Genomic DNA, 17,871 nt, shown 5'->3' with positions numbered 1-17,871 from the left:
CCTGAATTTGAGCTTCGGAAGAAACCATGCAGAATGAGACACAGAGACACAAAGATCCCTGAGACTCCGAAGACACACTGAGAAGACCCAACAGACAAATAAGTTGCATTCCACCTGGAGGAGAGAGAGATCACGGGGCAGAAGTGACATTTTTTAGGAGATAACTGCTAAAAATTTTCCAAAATTGGTATGAGACGACAATCCACAGATTCAAGAAGGTCTAACCCCTAAGTAGGAAAAATATTTTTATTTTTGTAAATTATTTTCATGTTTATTTATTTTTGGGTGAGAGAGGGAGACAGAGTGCAAACAGGGAAGGGGCAGAGAGAGAGGGAGGCACAGGATCGGAAGCAGGCTCCAGGCTCTGCGCTGTCAGTACAGAGCCCGATGCGGAGCTTGAACCCACAGACCATGAGATCATGACCTGAGCCGAAGTCTGACGCTTAACCAACTGAGCCCCCAGGCTCCCCAAGGGACTATTTTAAGTATCATGTTCCTTCTTATCTGTATCAAAACTCACATTCAACGATGAGTTCTGGGTTGCAGAAGAGGATTTATTTTTCCCACTTGTCTAAGTCTTTGTCTATGAGCTAAGCAAGCCCAACATCAAGTGCAAAGATTACAGGTGGGGAATTTTTGATGTGTGTTCATATTCAAGCAGAGATCAGAAAAGCCCAACCGAAAGAACTTGGCAGTGAAAGTGACAATTGTGGACTGAACACAAGTTCTTTTTAAAACGGCTATTTTGAAGATTGTGATTCCGACTTTGGAAGAACTAAGATGACTGACAGTGGGAGGAATCACGTGACATTCCTTAAATGAAAAAGTTACTGACAAAAAAATGGAACTGTTTTGTCCAGAAGACAATGGAATATCCTTAAAGCACTAGAGAAAAAGAATTGCCAACCAAGTATCCTATATTGAGCAAAAGGATCCCTCAGGAATGAAGGCAAAATAAAGACATTTTCCAGATGAATAGTAATTAAGAGAATTCACCACCAGAGATCTGCACTAAAGAAAATGCTATGGAGTATTCTTTAGGTAGAGGAAAAAAATCAATCTAGGTGGAAGTTTGCAGATGCAGGGAAGAAGGAAGAACAATGAAAATGATAGATGGAGGTAAGTCAAAATAATATTGACTATAATAATATTAAAAACATTCTGTTGAATTTTATACACAGGCACACCTACACAAACATGTAAGTAATTAAAATACCCCCAAAACCTAGGGGCGCCTGGGTGGCTCAGTTGGTTAAGCTTCTGACTCTTGATTTTGGCTCAGGTCATGAGCTCATGGTTTGTGAGTTTGAGCCCGTGTCAGGCTCTGTGCTGACACTGCAGAGCCTGCTTGGGATTCTCTCTCTCTCTCTTAAAATAAATAAATAAACTTAAAAAAATAATGAAATATCCCCAAACCCCCAAAGTAGCACATTTCCATGTAATTTATATGGATTGTGGCTTTCTAGTTTATCTACTTTATCTTTTTGGATAACTACGATTTATCTGGTTCTACACACACTTATTAAGTGATATACAGTATTTGCTCCATAAAAGGCATAGTATTTATAGAGGGGACAACTGGAGTGAATTTATATGCAAGCTTATTACTATAGTGTGCATGTGAACAGGAGCCCGTATAAATGTGCATATTATCGGGGGGGAAACTTCATTGTTCTGGGCTATTTTAATAATGTAAAGAGAGCTAAAGATTCTTGAATGTCTACTACCTGTCAAACATTTAGGTACGGACTTCACAAAAAATACTTTGTTTATGCTCACAATAGACTAGGGAAAAAAGGTACTATTGTTCCGATTTTACAAATAAGAAACTATATCTCCAACAGATTAGATCACTTGCCTAACATCCTAGCTGTAAGATCATGGAATAGTGATTTAGTCCCCGTCTTTGGCCCTCCAAACCCACTTTCTTTTCATATGCTCCCGCTTTCTGCCCCTGTGAACAAAGCTATTATAGTCCCACTAAAAGAGAGGAATTTAACATTCCCACTCCCCCCAACAGTGGTAAATGTTTACTTGAAATAAATAAGATCCAATGGCATGAGCTCATGGATTTATTTCATCATTCAGAAAATTGTGAAGTACTGGGGGCCTTACATCTACTCATACAATTCTAGTCTCCCTACATAAGTGGGTGATGAGGCTGCTATTCACTTACAGAATTGCATTACATCACGCGCACATGTATATTTGCATATATGTATGTACACATATACCTACAAGTTACAGTATCATATCAGGACGCCCACTGAGTTCCAAATGGGAAGGACCCACTTGGAGCTGGCTCCATAAATCCCATCTCAAACCTCTTAGAGCGTTAACATCATCCAGAAGGAACAAATCTTGCTTCAAGTGGGGATTCTTTAAAAAACATTTTTTTTAAGTTTATTTATTTTTGAGAGAGAGAGAGAGAGAGAGAGTGAGAGAGAGAGACAGAGCACAAGCAGGGGAGAGGCAGAGGGAGAGGGAGACACAGAATCCGAAGCAGGCTCCAGGCTCTGAGCTGTCAGCACAGAGCCCGATGCGGGGCTCGAACTCACGAAGTGTGAGATCACGACCTGAGCCGAAGTCGGACGCTTCACCGACGGAGCCACCCAGGTGCCCCTCAAGTGGGGATTCTTTAGCTGCAACTGAAAGTCACAGAAACAACGTTCTCAAGTGTAAATACCTCATAAGAATCTATTTGTTTCCTGTTGGGATGAGCACTGGATGTTGTATGGAAACCAATTTGACAATAAATTTATATAACATATATTCTATATAAATTATATATATGTGTGTGTGTGTGTGTGTGTATGTATGTATATATTTAAAATGTTTTTTTTTTTTAACGTTTATTTATTTTTGAGACAGAGAGAGACAGAGCATGAACGGGGGAGGGGCAGAGAGAGAGGGAGACAGAATCGGAAGCAGGCTCCAGGCTCTGAGCCATCAGCGCAGAGCCTGACGCGGGGCTCGAACTCACGGACCGCGAGATCGTGACCCGGGCTGAAGTCAGACGTCCAACCGACTGAGCCACCCAGGCGCCCCTATATATTTAAAAAAAAGAACGTATTTGCTTATCTCTGCCTAACACCAGTCGGAGGTAATGTGATGTTCCTAATATCATAAATCCTATTTCTAAACACAATGGCCTCTTTTTTGGCTTTGCCTTTTCCTAGATGATCCCTTCTACTGGGTAGAGTCTGTCTCCTTGCTGACAGACAGCCCAACATCTACTAATGGACAGGTTCCTGGTGTGGGAGCCATATTCTAGAAACTCCTCAGAGCAGCCAAGAGTTCATATTCTGAATACAACATTTACTGTCTACGCGTAAACCAATCTCACTGCAAACGTCTACACGTTACCAAGTATCTGTTGACTAATTTTTAAGAAGAGCTTGTCTTCGAGGCCTTTATAAGAGGTAACATCACTGACGATTCCAACAGCTATGACGCAGATCCATATGCTTCCCATTATACACACCGTAATGTTTGGGGGCATTTTGAAAGCCCTTCATTACTCTTTCATCTCAAAACTCCAAAGGCAAGTCTTAGAATTAAATGCTGCAACGTGGTCTATAACTTGAACAGCCTAACCTAAAAACTCATGTAAGAAAAGAGAGGAGGAGAGAGGAGAATATTTGAGATGTGGACTAAAGGGCTGATGATAATAGAATTTATTTCTACCTGGATAGGTTTGGGAAAATCTTCTCTACCCCTTCAAAGGCTTGCTCTTGGTCCCTTCCTCCTAAATTCTGGCTTTGGCTCTTCCCAGAGAAGCTCTGTTATCCTGGGAAAAGATGCCACATCGCCCATCTTCAGCTGGGTCTATGCAAATTAGGGGAGAAAGACTATTCAATAGGGGTGTCTGAGCGGCTCGGTCGGTTAAGCGTCCAACTTTGGCTCAGGTCATGACCTCACAGCTGGTGGGTTCGAGCCCCGTATTGCATCGGGCTCTGTGCTGACAGCTCAGAGCCTGGAGCCTGCTTCGGATTCTGTGTCTCCCTCCCTCTCTCCTCTCTCTCTCTCTCTGTCTCTGTCCCTTCCCCACTCGCACTTTGTCTCTTAAAAATAAATAAATATTTTTTTAAAAAAAGGCTATTCGATAATCTGATCATTGTAAGCAGTGGACTTGCATGGCTTAGGCCAAATGTTCTTTTTGTCCTTACTAATTACTAATTACTTATCCTCGCTAAGATTTATCCTCACTAATTACATAGACTGAATTATCTAGATAATGCATTTTTTTTTGTCTGCATATGTGCCCTAAAATAAGAATTTTCTCTCTCTTTGGTGAAAGTCAAACTCTTGTTGTACATATCTCAAATAAGCACACTACAGTATTCATAACAAACCTATTCTTATTGCATAATTGGGTTTGTCAGAAGGATGTAAGCATTCTTAAAGGTGAACTGATCATTAATAGTTCCTGAAGAAATCACACCAAGGGATTTTTCCATCAGAATACACGTGGGAAGGTCTACCTGCTTGAAATTCCCTTGACGAAGAGCATTATCTACCTCAAAGCACGCCGCCATTGCCAACAGGTACTGTTTTCCATATGAAACATAGATGGTGGGATTCGGTGACATGATGTTACTTTAAACCAGAACAACGACTATGTGAACTGTTTGCCCTGGAGACCCATGTGGGTCTTCCCTATGGTACCAAGAGCTTCAAAATATTACTGATCAAGGATTCACACTCCAGAGGTTGCAGTCACGTTCACTATGTAACCCGGAGCCCCTGCTAAGTGTTAAGGACTGGAGAGGAGTTCCTGGGGTTAAAGATCCAGTTCTCGCCTTCGGTGGGGAGGCAGGACGTGCACATGAAACAAGTCACTTCACAAAGGCGTAGTTGGATAATGGCAACCATGTTAGCTGATGGCGTCCACTTGGGTGTCTATGGGCCACTCAAGCTTTACGTGTCCAAGATTGACCTCCTGATGTGCCCTTGCCCAATGGCGCCTGCTCTGTTCTTCCCCCTCTCCGTGAATGGCATCCCGATCTTCCAGGGGTTCCACTCAAAGGCCTGGGAGTCACAATGTACTGGGCTCTTTAGCACACGGCACACCTCCAAATTACAAGCAAATCCTCTTGGTTCCCTCTTCCAAATATATGCAGAACGAGACCATTTCTTACTGCCTCCACCACCACTGCCTTGGCCAAGCCAGCTTCTCCCTGGCAGAAAAAGCTGCCATGACGAGCCCAACGTGGCCTGCGTGTGCCCCTGCCCCTACTCACTGCACTATAGCGACACTTGTCTCCTTGTTGATCCTTTAACTCTAAAGACACTTGAGCATCTGGGTCTGGGCATTGGATGTTCCCTCCGTGTGGAGTCCTTTCTGCCCTGTGGACCATGGTCTTCCATTCCCCTTTTCAGAGACAGCTTCACTGACCATTATTTAAAGTAATGACCCTCCGTCCCTAGTATCCGTACCCTCTCTGGGCTGTCTTATTTTTTCTCCTATCACTTCTTATCTTTTGGTGCATTAGTTAAAAAATTTGCTGATGGGGCGCCTGGGCGGCTCAGTCGGTTGAGAGTCCGGCTTCAGCTCAGGTCATGATCTTGCAGTTCGTGGGATCGAGTCCTGTGTCAGGCTCTGAGCTGTCAGCACAGCTTCAGATTCTGTGTCTCCCCCTCTCTCTCTGCCTCTTCTCCGCTAATGCTCTCTCTCTCTCTCTCTCTCTCAATAATAAATAAATGTTAAAAAATAAAAAAATAAATGAAAACAAAATACAAATTTGCTTATACATTTGTTTGCCTGTTTTACCGACTCCCCCAGGCTCCCTTAAGACCATATGCTCCGGGGGGGGGGGGGTGCTGAGATGTTGCCTGTTTTGCTCAATTGTTCTATCCCCAGAGTGTGGGATACTTTCTGGCATGTTCAGCCCCGTTTGCTTCCTGTGTGTAAAAACACTGCAATGCCACCACTGGCCAACAGAGGTCAATGTTTAGACACTGAAAGGCTCTGCCTGACCTTGCTTGTTTTCACCAGCTGGGACTAAATTGGACTTTCGTCCTCCCCAGGGAGAGGAGCAGAACCTTCCCTGGGTCTGGCTCCCCGCTGAACAGGCAGCTTTCTGGGCTGAGCGATAGCTGCCTTAACTCATCACTCCCCTGTCAGGCTGGTCATGACCTCACCGAATCATACTTCAGTTACCTTCTCTCCACTCTTGGGTTCCCTTTTGCTCTTTCAGAGGGGCTAACGATCACTAATTCATTTGATGATCATGTTGGGGTGCAAACGGTCTCTGATTAAACCCCAACGAAACTATATTAAGGAGGGCAGTGTCATATACAACCGAAGCACGTTACATAACTTCTGGCAGCTCGCCACAGCCCATTTTTTTTCAACCCATAAATACATTCTTTCCCAAACACTTTGAGCAGTCTGCAGGATAAAATGTGACCATGAATAGCTTTTGTCCTATGTCAGCTTGAGGCCCCTCTGTCTTTCATGTCTGGAGGCCTTGTAGCCAGCACCCTCCTTTTTAGGGGCGAGTTACCTCTCATCCTCTCCCACCCTTTCCTGCCCTCCTCCTGCTGCGGCAGGCACACCCCTTTGCTCGCTGCCCCCACCTCTTCAGCCCCCTTCAACCAACCTCTAAAACAATCCCCTCCGATTTCTGTTCAGGACGGGTGAATCAAGACAGGGAGGCAACGCAGCCTCACTTCTGGGCTGATGAGTATTTATTCAATGTCACCTTCCTGGTCTGGCTAATGACTGGCTTCTGAAGATCATTTTTAGCTCCTCTGTGTGTAAGTGTAATAAAATTCCTTTAACTACTTAGTCAACTACCAGTGCATCTGAACACTGCATGCAGAGCCGCATATTTATGCCGTTTGGTTGTCTCTTTCTATCTTAGATTGGTGCTCTGTCTATATACACACATATGTACATATCACCAAAAACAAGATATAAAGAAAACAAAACGTCTGTTGTTTAAATATGTCTCCCCTTTCCTCCACAAGAATTCCCTGTCTTCACAAATGTGAAGGACATCTGTTTTACAAAACATTTTTGCTTGGCACTGGCCCAAACTCCGCCGATATCCGGGATCAATGAGATCTCTCAGAGGCTGGGCTTCCACGAACATGTCTTGCTTTGGGTGAAATTATTGCGCTGGCAATCGCCAACTTCGTGCGCAAGTGAAATTCTCCATCCTGTTTTACCAGCAGGAAAAAAAAAAAAAAAAAAGCGCCCATCTACTTTCCTTGAAGGCCAGTGTGCATGACTACCTACCTTCTCAACCTCCAGAAAATCAGACAACGCTGGAGTGATGATCCACTTAGCAGGGCTAAGTGAGAGACCCACTTATTTCGGTGTTTAAAAATCACTAGTAAAAGCAGTCACAACTCTTCAGTCGAGTGGAAGAATATCGAGTGTTCTATTTATTTTTTTTATTTATTTAAAAAAATTTTTTTTTAACGTTTATTTAGTTTTGAGACAGAGAGAGACAGAGCATGAACGGGGGAGGGGCAGAGAGAGAGGGAGACACAGAATCGGAAGCAGGCTCCAGGCTCTGAGCCGTCAGCCCAGAGTCCGACGCGGGGCTCAAACCCACGGACCGCGAGATCGTGACCTGAGCTGAAGTCAGACGCTTAACCGACTGAGCCACCCAGGCGCCCCGCGAGTGTTCTATTTAAACATTTAATCACATTAAACACGGAACCTGACTCAGGCTTTGGTGGAAACATTGCAGGGTTTTCAGTAAACCCACACCCTGGTTCAGAGACACCCCCAGACACAAATCCTGAATGATACGTTGGGTTCTTCTCATACACTGCAGGCTGACTCCCAGAGCCTCCTCTGCGGGGGAGGCCCCTTTAGGATCTGACTCAACAGGTCACTGGGGTGACAGATTCTATCCCACTTGCCCCTCCCCCCCCCCCCCCCCCCCCGGGGTCTTAAAAAGCGTGCCTTAGGAAAACAACATGTTATTCAGGGCTAAAAAGAAATGCCGTCTCAAAGCCACTAAAAGACATAGAAGAACCTTAAATGCGTATTGCCAAGGGAAAGAAGCCAGTCTGAAAAGGCTACATACTGTGTGATTCCAGCTATATGACATTCTGGAAAAGGCAGAACTACAGACGTGTGAAAAGATCAGTGGTTGTCAGGGCTCCAGGACGGGGGTGGAGACAGGGAGCACGCATAGGTGAAACATAGATTTTGGGGGCAGCGAAACCACTCTGGATGATACAGGAATGCCGAATACATGACATTAGGTATTTGCCAAAACCACAGAATGTAGAGCACAAAGAGTGAGCCTTCATGAAAACTACTGACTTAGGTTCATAATCACGTATCAACACTGGCTCGACTACCGTAACCAACGTACTACGTAGAAGCAAGATTTTAATAACAGGGGAAACTATGTGTCTGGGAATCTGTGTACTTTCTGCTCCACCGCACCCCCCCCCCCCAAACTTAAAACTACTTTCAACAATAAAGCCTAATTAATTAAAAACCGGCTATAAGCAACAACGAGAGGCTGCTTCAATAATACACGTAAGACCACCTGGTTGGGGGCACTGATATCATGCATAGGCTAAAGGGGAGCATTTTTCCTTCCTTTTTTTTTTTTTTTTTTTTAAAGGGGACACAGACACATAAACAAATTGTGGTTTGATGCTATTTCTCTGCCGGAGCCTTTCTGGCACTCACGCAGAGAGGAGGATTAGCACCAATAACCGGGCCACAGGTCCAGCTCCAGGCTTTGGCACACAGGGCGGTCACTATCTATTTTTTTGATATATTAGGATTCATTCCCACCAAGCCCCACACGTGTAATGTTGGCGGGTCGGCTTGCCTTGGCTGCTAGGGGACTCCACAGACTTCTGTGCTGCTCACACGAGGGCCCTGGCGATTTTTAGGCACCAGCTAATCCATTAAAGCACAATGCTACCACTGATGAGTCACACAACACAGCTGTCGAGTTAGAAACAGTGGAATGAGGGGCGCCTGGGTGGCTCAGTCGGTTAAGCGTCCGACTTCGGCTCAGGTCATGATCTCGCGGTCCGTGAGTTCGAGCCCCGCGTCGGGCTCTGTGCTGACGGCTCGGAGCCTGGAGCCTGCTTTTGGATTCCGTGTCTCCCTCTCTCTCTGCTTCTCCCCAGCTCACTCTCTTTCTCTCTCTCTCTCTCAAAAATAAATAAACGTTAAAAAAATTAAAATAAAATTTACTACAGTTCCTTTGTGCCAGCTTTGTGTCCCTCTTTAGCAAAGTTGAGCCTGGGCAGCCCGAGACAGGGGTGTGGGGAGACTGCTCACAGACAGAGTCAGATGGAACCAGAAGCCTCCCTGGGAGGGGCCGTCCTGGGCAGGGGCTCCCCCAGCGGGCACCCGGCAAAAGAGAGGCGCCCGAAACCTCCATTCCCGGGTCTCTTACTGCGTGGATGGCGGGGCCACCAATGCATCCCTCCAGTCCAGCTCATGCTCAGAAAAATACAGTTGGTCTCTATGCATACTGGCTAGCAGGTCATTTAGGCTTCCTTGGAGGAATTGTGGTAGGGTGCTCAGGGGGGCCACTCATGGGAATACACCCCAGGAATACAGGCAGGGTAAAAATGGCTTATTGCGCGTGTTAAGAGAACGTCACCCTTCTTTCTGGACTGTTTCTAGACTGCCTCCCCTTCCATAAATTCTTTTTATTTTATTTTTAAGTTTTTAACATCTATTTATTTTTGAGAGACAGAGACAGAGCGTGAGCGGGGGAGGCGCAGAGCAAGAGAGGGAGACACAGAATCCGAGGCTCCGAGCTGTCAGCACAGGGCCCGATGAGGGGCTCGAACCCATGAACCGTGAGATCACGACCTGAGCTGAAGTTGGACGCTCAACAGACTGAGCCACCCAGGCGCCCCATAAATTGTTTTCAGAGCGTGAAGCCTTTCATTTATTTTTCCGAAGCTAACTTTTCGCTTCTCAGGGCCAAAGCCACATAAGTTGGAAGAAGGGAGGGGCAGTAATATTCTCAAGGGCCCGCTGGGCGTTACATATTGTGCTGGTTCCTTTGAACGCGTTTTCTTTAATCCTTACAACAACCCTAATTCCTCCCACCACGAGAGCCGACTGGAAGGCTGAGACAACATACACGATAAAGCATCTGTGCACTCACTGGTGCCCAATGTGCACAAGGTCCCCGCACTATTGTTGGAGTGGAAGGCCGATCTGACTCAGGTACTTTTACTTGTAGATCCTGCATCTTCCTACCAGCTAACTTGCTTCCCACGCAGAGGACGCCCCATTCTCTTAGCGAACCTCGCTGGCTCACGCTAGTGCTGGGGGGTCCCCTCTGGGACTCGCCACAGACTTACAGGCTCCATCCTGGAAAAGATTTTCAAGTGGATTGTTATATTTGGGAGTGAGGCCCGAGGAAAGCGATCCTGTCGTCCACCGGGGCTGTTACGCAGGATCACCAAGCGTGAGGGCAGCAGGGGCGGGGGGCTCTCCTGTCTGGGGTGCAGTGTGCTACCTGTGCTGCAGAACACGAGGAAGGAGACCCAGAGTGGCCACCGAGAGGCCGGATCGCACCTGAAGTTCCCTTTGTCTTCTCCCACGGCAGCAGGCTGGGCACAGGGGGCAGAGACGCTGCCTGGGCAGAGAGAATGACCACGCTGGATACGGCAGAGCCACGGGGACAGGGACCAACAGGCAGCAGTGTTTTTCTCCTACGCTGCCTCGTTTGCAGCTTCAGCTGGAGACGACACTGGGGGCGTCTTGCTACAACGGTAATTAGTTCAGCTCCTCCAAATAATCAGCCAAACGAGAAACCTCTCAGTTTCACACGGGCTGGTTTGGTTCCCATGAGGTCTTGGTGCTGATTACGAGCACGAGGTCAGCAGAGATGCCCTCAGTGTCCCCGTGTGGATTTTTGGCTCGCCGGGCCAAGGTGGGTAGTTCGACCAGGCCCGGGCCTTCCCCACCGTGGCCCGCTGCGTCCAAAGGGGAGGTTCGTGGTAGATTGTCTGAGGTCAAGCAGCCCTTCCACGCAGGATTTGAAGCCCGGAGTCATAGAGCCATCCATCTGGGGTGTAGAAAACCATCCCTCCTCCCACCACTTCCCCAATCAATTTGGTGATTTTTTTTTGCTAGTTAAGTTAAACACTTTGCACATTCCTACATCTCCCCGTGGGTGCATTAGTGATTTCTAGCCAGTCGGGAAGACACGGCTGATTCTCCAGGCCTGGGTGGGGGCAGAAAAATCCTCAGCGCCACACGGATGAGGGAGGAAAGTTCTCGGCCCTTGGAACGTAAATTACATCCAGCTATCACTTCCCTGGCTCCCCTCCTCCTTCCCCCCTCTTGCTTTCTCTCTGATTCTCTCCTGTCACCAGTGGCAAACACAGCTGGTGGAGTATTTTAGCAGTGATGATGTCAGCCTGTTTCTGATAGGCTTCTGGGGAAAGCGACACATCACTGGCTGTGTCGGGGGCCTTGCACTTCGGTTTTTACAGCTCAAAAACCAAGCCACCTTTTGAGCAGGCAGCGGTCCTTCCCGGCACGCGACACCCCCGCGCGGGGCTGCCCGGACAGACCTGCGAACAGGCCATGATAAATCTCCTACCTCCTCATTTGCACCTTGGTCGTGTGTAGGCAAAGAGACCCGTGGTCTGGCTGCCGGAGGAAATGGGACTCACAGGGAAGCCAGTGACTCTATCATGCGAGCGTCCGTCGTGCAAAGTATCGGGCAGGGAAAACATAGAGATGCTTCCTCTCCAGAACTGCCTGGTTGATTCGAGAGCTAAAGAGGCCTGGGAAGCCCTTGGCCATGAGAACGGCTGGAGCCGTTCTGTATTCTCGGGGTGAAAGAGGTTCACGTGCAAACCAGGAGCATTTCCAAGTAACGCCTCTTCCTGTGCCTTCCCCCGTTCACAGTAACGCTTTAAGGATTAAAGGTGCCATGAGAAAACACATTCACTTGCATTCCTGCTTATTTCCATGCTTCACCTGGAGCCTGTTACAAGACAACTCATTTTTTCCTTCCAGTGCCCACCTCCAACACTACATAGGCAGGAGGGAGAGAGCGGCAACCACAGGCGGGGAGGGAGTTCGAAATAATGACGCCGCTTAAAAGAAAAGTCCTGCTGGGGCACCTGGGTGGCTCAGTTGGTTAAGCATCCGACTTCAGCTCAGGTCACGATCTTACAGTCTGTGAGTTCGAGCCCCGCGTCGGGCTCTGTGCTGACAGCTCAGAGCCTGGAGCCTGCTTCAGATTATGTGTCTCCCTCTCTCTCTGCCCCTTCCCCACTCATGCTCTGTCTCTCTCTGCCTCAAAAATAAATAAAAACATGAAAAAAAAAAAGAAAAGTCCTGCTGTTTTGCATTTTTTTTTTTTAATCTGAACTTTGAGACATCTTACTTGGTCCCGAACCAAAGACCGCAAGCCTATAGTGACGCTGTACCATAAAAAAGAAATCTTTGGGGACTAAAAGCTCTTGGCATCGCAGGCCCCCTGACATTGTGCGAGACCTGACATCTGGTCACTCCCAAGCCCTTCTGGAAAACCCTCGAAAATCCCCCCTCCCCTAAAACTTGATCTCTTAAAAGTCTGCTCAAAACAATTTAAACCATGAACTAGTTTGTCTTATTTATTTATTTATTTATTTATTTATTTATTTATTTATTACTTATTTTTGAATGTCCCAAATATCAGCTACACTATGACCGTTTTCAACTCAAACGTGAGGGCAGCGCTGTCACCTCTGGGGTTTTTCAAAGCCCTCAATGGAAACATTCCCAGGAGACATGGGCTCAACGGCCGAGGAAGCTCCCAGCCTGGAGGCCACACCTGCTGGACTCCAAGTCACCCGGACAGTGCTTTATATCAATGGGCCACGGAATAAAGGTGTTCACGTGATTTAAGAGACTTAAAAGAGTGCACGGAAGGAGCCCACGGAAATTAAGAGAGTCAATAATAGTTCCAGGCTTTAACGCGACTCACCACGACTGCGTTTACTGCTGGTGGTTCCTGTTTACCGCGAGCCCAGGAGATCACCTGGGATTCTGGGACTATGTTAACTGTGCCTTTTACTTTCTACTTTCCGATGCTTTGACATCTCGGAGCCTTGCTGCCTCTAGAGGGGATGCCCCTCCCAGGGTTAGCTGATTCCTTGCCTGGGAGAGACATCTTCACATGCAAACCAAAAACCCACACCCCCAACCACCGCCTCTACTGGGCTTTCACCTCGGGGCCCCTATCCACCTGCCCCAATCACCCCAGGCCCAGGTAGCAGACACCCAGGGGCAGCTCTGCCCCAGAGCCCCCTGAAATTATCCACACCAGCCAATCCTAAGCCTGCTCGTTCCTTCCCACAATAAAGGCTCTTGCCCATGTTCCCTCCTCGTCCCCCTGCCTCCTGACTGACTCTGGCGATTCCCCATGTGGCGTGCCCATCTTCTTGGGATCCGAGTAGAACAAGCCACCTTTCAATGGCGGCTGTGCCCCCCATCTGTCAGCCTCCCCACACCTAAAGAGTAATAACATTTTAAAACACGGATGTTGGAATGGGACGTGGGGACTCTGTCTAAGGTGCCCACCCGGACCAGCACTGCCTTTTCCTGGCACAGAAGAAGGGCACAGTGACCCCTAGAAAGGCTTGAGCCTGCCGGCCGCGTTTCGCACTCGAGGTTCCTCATCTAAACTACAGAATAAAAAACAAAAACAAAACCAAAAACACGCCCAGTGGTGATTTTTCTAATCTTCCGGAGGACCGTACCTTTCCTAAGCCCTCCCGTCTAGGAGCACAGAAGTGAATTCCTTACAAACGAGTGCCCTGGGGCGTTGGGGCTTAGAACCTGGCTGGGAAAGGTGATGGTCCTGCAGAGTCTAGGGGTGAAGGAAAACCCTCAATTCTCCGCACAGCCCGTTGCAGTCTGCCTCTTGGAAGAGGCTCATGTTGCCGGGGAAACCAGGGAGGACCGCATGACTGTGTGTGTGCACGTGCGCGCGCGCAGGGGGAGGGGGTGAAGGTTACCTGTGCTCGGTGCTCCCCGACGGCAAACTGTATCACCGCCACGCCCGGGTGGTGGCTGTCCTCGATCCTCTCCACGGTGCTGGAGTCGATCTTCAGGTCGCTGCTGATCTCGGCGCTCTGGATGAAGTCTTCTGTCTTCAAGTCCTCCACCTTCTTCAGCTCCCCGTTGGCCAACTGGATGATGGAGCCTTTCATGAAGTAGGGGGGCAGCGTGGGGGGCGCGGCGGCGGGGGACGCCACGGACTGCACCACGGGCAGGTGGATCTGGGCCTGCACCATGGCTGGGTAGGCGGCCTGCGTGGCCAGGGCCTCCGGGCTGAAGTTCTCGTTCTTGGGGAGGGCGGTGGTGACGAACGTGTGAGGCACTGCCGCGAACTGGGGCGACGACGTGGCGATGGCGGGGGCGGCTCCCGAGCCCTCCACGTCGGCGCCGCCGACCGGGATGAGCAGGGGCTGCGTGCCGGGGATCACCAGGTGCTGGGGCAGGCTGCCGGCGTACGTGATCGCCTGCTGCTGGCTGCTCAGGTAGCCGATGACCGGCGCTTGGGTCCCCGCGTAGAAGGCGGTGGCCGGCAGTCCGACCGGGAGTGGCTCCGAGGCGCTGTGGGTGGTCTGGATGACCGTGTGGGGGGACAGCGTGGCGACGGCGGCGGCCTTCACGCCTTCGGGACCCAGGGCCTGTTGGGGTGACAGCGCGTAGGACCGGTGCCCGGGCTTCCCTAGATGCAGGCCGCTTTTGTCGTTGAGGGTGGAGGGCGAGGCCTCCCGGTGCGTGACCGGCTGCACCTCCAGGTCGGCCGCGGGCGCGCTGCTGGTGGGCAGGACCATCACAGAGGCCCGGACCCCCGAGGAGTCCCGACCGCCGTAGTCCGCGGCGCTCGGGTGCACCACCACGTGCCTGGACTCGTACGGGTGAGGAAGCGACTTCCCGGCCTTCACCAGGCCCAGGTCGGCGGAGCTCGGGGCCCCGTACCTGCGGCCCTTCTCCATCTCGCCGTTCAGGAGCTCCTTGGCCTGCATGGCCTGCAGCCTGCCGCTGTCGGCTTTCTTGGCGGCCTCCCGCGGGACGAAGTGGCCGCCGGAGTCGGTGTATTGCACTACGACCTGGGGGGAGGGCCCCAGGGTGAGCGTGTGTGGGATCATCGTCTGGTGCGGGTGCAGGTGGACGGGGATGGCCGGAGGGGACGCCGTGCGCCCGGCGCTCTGCGGAGAGCTGGAGATGTGCACGTACTGGTTTTGCTGGGTGGGAGGGGGGGACCCCGGGGGGCCGAGCCCCGACGTCCTGCCCAGGTGCTGCTGCTCAGCCTTGTGTCCCGAGGCTTGGCTCAGACTGCCCATGTTGGCCAGCAGAGTGGAATAGGCTTCCAGCTGGGAGCGCTGGGATGGAGTGGTGGCCCCCGCGGCCGAGGCCACGGCACTGGTGACGGGGCTGGCCGTCGGGGAGATCAGCTGCGAAGGGATGAACCCGGCGTAGGGCCCGCTGTACTGGGAGGACCCGATGAACTGGAAAGTGTGCGGCAGGTGAGCGTACTGCACGGGGGACACCGGCGTCCCCGACTGCGGGGGAGGGTACGCGGCGGGCAGCGTGGTGGTCGCCGGCACGGACCTGGGCGCGCTGGGCGGGGAGTAGTCCAGCCCCGCGGACAGCGCTTTGTGTAAACCTATTCCCTGCTGTAAACCCAGCTCCACCGGGGCCCCCGCCGGGCCGTGCCTGCCGCCCCCGTGGCCGCGGCCCCCCGGGTTGCCGGGGAGCCATGCCACGGCCTCCGCCCGGTGGTTGTCGCTGGGCGCCGCGGCGGCCTTCTCCTCCGAAGGCCGGCTGGTGGCGGGGATCTCGCGCTTCTTGGGAGGCAGGCATTCGTTGCTCCGCTCTTGGTTGGATTTCATTTTTCGCCGTCCCCCCTCCACGGTGACTGTTTCACTGTCTGGCTGGCTCTGGTTTTAGTCTGATACATGGAAAGTCACATTTGATTTCTGTAGGGGATCCAGGCTCTTCATGAGGAATCATCTCCCCGTGGGTGCGATCGGCCCGCAGCAGCTCTGGAATCTGGGAAGAGGCAGACAGGGTGGGGGGCGAGGGGAAGAGGAGGGAAAGGAAATCAGAACATCAGACTGAGACTAGGCCTCTGGCTTCCACGTGAATTCCCCAAAACCTGATCACGGGCCCCAGCATGAAAGCCCATGAAAACACTGGCCACGTTGGAGAGCACATCAGGTAAACGCGAGGAAACCGGGAGGTCAGAACCTCACAGCAGATACCTTCTGATGGCATGAACAGCTCCCCTAAGACCCTCTGCGTTTCTCAATACCCTCTCTCCCTATTTTCTTTGCTTCTTACAGGGGAGATGATTTGGTTCTTAAATTTCCTTTTCAGAAATGCTGGTCCCTTCTTTACCTCTTCTTTGCCTTGCTGGGAAATCCAGAGAAGCCCACAGGAAGGGCGACATTAGGGGAAGTCAGCCTCAGATGCAGGTGCTGGGAAGGAGCAGGTGAGGAGTGGGGGAGGGGTCCCAGGCCACCTTCAGGTGTAAGGTCTGGGGTTGGCGGAGGTCGGGGGCCCGTGGGGGGGGGGGAGTCTCAGGCCATCTTCAGGAGTAAGGTCAGGGGGGGGGTAGTGCCGGGTCAGCTTCAGGTGTAAGGTCTGATGCCTCACCTGCCGGGGCTCCTACTCAAAGGTTCTGCCTGACTCAGGGTCCACACTCTGGTCCAAAGCCACTCTCTCTTCCCTCGCACACATGCACAGTACCACATGCCAACTCAGCAGAGGCAGCCAAAAATAATCTTGTTCTCTACAAGTTTCCAAAGAATTCCCAGTACAGCTACTCATAGGGTAACAGAAAGCCAAAAGAAATCTGTGAGACAGTTAAAAAATGAATATGGTTATGGTTACACACACAAAAAAAGTGCACTAATAGGGAGGCTACGTTGAAGGTTTCTCCTTCATGACGGTTATTCTTTCTTTCTTTCTTTCTTTCTTTCTTTCTTTCTTTCTTTCTTTCTCTCTCTCTCTCTCTTTCTTTCTTTCTCTTTCTTTCTCTCTCTCTCTCTCTCTCTCTCTCTCTCTCTCTCTCTCTTATTTCTTTCTTTCTCTCTCTTTTTCCATGTAGTCTCTGAATTTTCTCTTCACACCAGCTCCCTCCCTTTCTCCTTGGAAAAGGCCAACCCGCCATTAACCCTAGAGATGAAACCTCTTTTCAGATCAATCAGCCCCATGCGCCTCAATCGCGATCTATAAATAGTGGGCTGGGAGCCAGTTACATACATATATCTCAGTCCCTCAGTGGCCGGTGAACTTGGAGTCACCGTGACTGTGTGGGCAGATGGACACCCACTGGCAACAGGCAGCACATCAGTGGGACCAACAGGAACCGGGCTAATGAGCAGATGCGAGTGCCCCTTGCAGGCACCAGCTGTAGACACAGCACTGTCACGTGTGGGCATCCTGGGAAACTGAGGCACAGGGCTTTGGGTTTTAGCATTTCACCTACCCAGACCCTCTTTTCTACAATCTGATTTTATAAACATTTTTTAATGTTTATTTATTTTTGAGAGAGAGAGAGAGAGACTGAGCACGAGTGGGGGAGGGGCAGAGAGAGAGGGAGACACAGAATCCGAAGCAGGCTCCAGGCTCCGAGTTGTCAGCACAGAGCCCGACGTGGGGCTTGAACTCATGAACTGTGAGACTATGACCTGAGCCAAAGTCGGACGCTTAACAGACTGAGCCACCCAGGCGCCCCATCATTTACTTATTTTATTTATTTGGTTTTTTTTTTTTTTTTTTTTACTTTCTTTTATTTTTCAGAGAGAGACAGCACAAGTGGGGGAGGAGCAAAGAGAGAGGGGACACGGGTACCCGAAGCAGGCTCAGCGCTGACCGCAGAGGGCCTGACAAGG

General features: G+C 50.2%; 1 protein-coding gene and 1 non-coding gene across 10 annotated transcripts in view; both read right to left on the bottom strand.

Annotated features, from left to right (window-relative positions):
- Nucleotides 1-17,871, bottom strand: part of ATXN1 (ataxin 1) — a 419,041-nt gene that overhangs the window by 10,498 nt on the left and 390,672 nt on the right. For all 9 annotated transcript variants that reach the window (XM_058736063.1, XM_058736061.1, XM_058736064.1 and 6 more), the window contains one exon: nucleotides 13,978-16,024. In XM_058736063.1, coding sequence (XP_058592046.1) covers nucleotides 13,978-15,864 — 1,887 coding nt within the window. In that variant the 5' untranslated portion in view covers nucleotides 15,865-16,024. The remainder of the gene's footprint in view (nucleotides 1-13,977; nucleotides 16,025-17,871) is intronic.
- LOC131515625 (small nucleolar RNA SNORA40) lies at nucleotides 490-615 on the bottom strand. Its single transcript, XR_009263679.1, has one exon. It is a non-coding gene; the product is annotated as a small nucleolar RNA SNORA40 (small nucleolar RNA).

Source organism: Neofelis nebulosa, chromosome 6, assembly GCF_028018385.1.
Source record: "Neofelis nebulosa isolate mNeoNeb1 chromosome 6, mNeoNeb1.pri, whole genome shotgun sequence".
Classification (NCBI taxonomy): Eukaryota; Metazoa; Chordata; class Mammalia; order Carnivora; family Felidae; genus Neofelis; species Neofelis nebulosa.
This window is presented reverse-complemented; position numbering and strand designations above follow the sequence as displayed.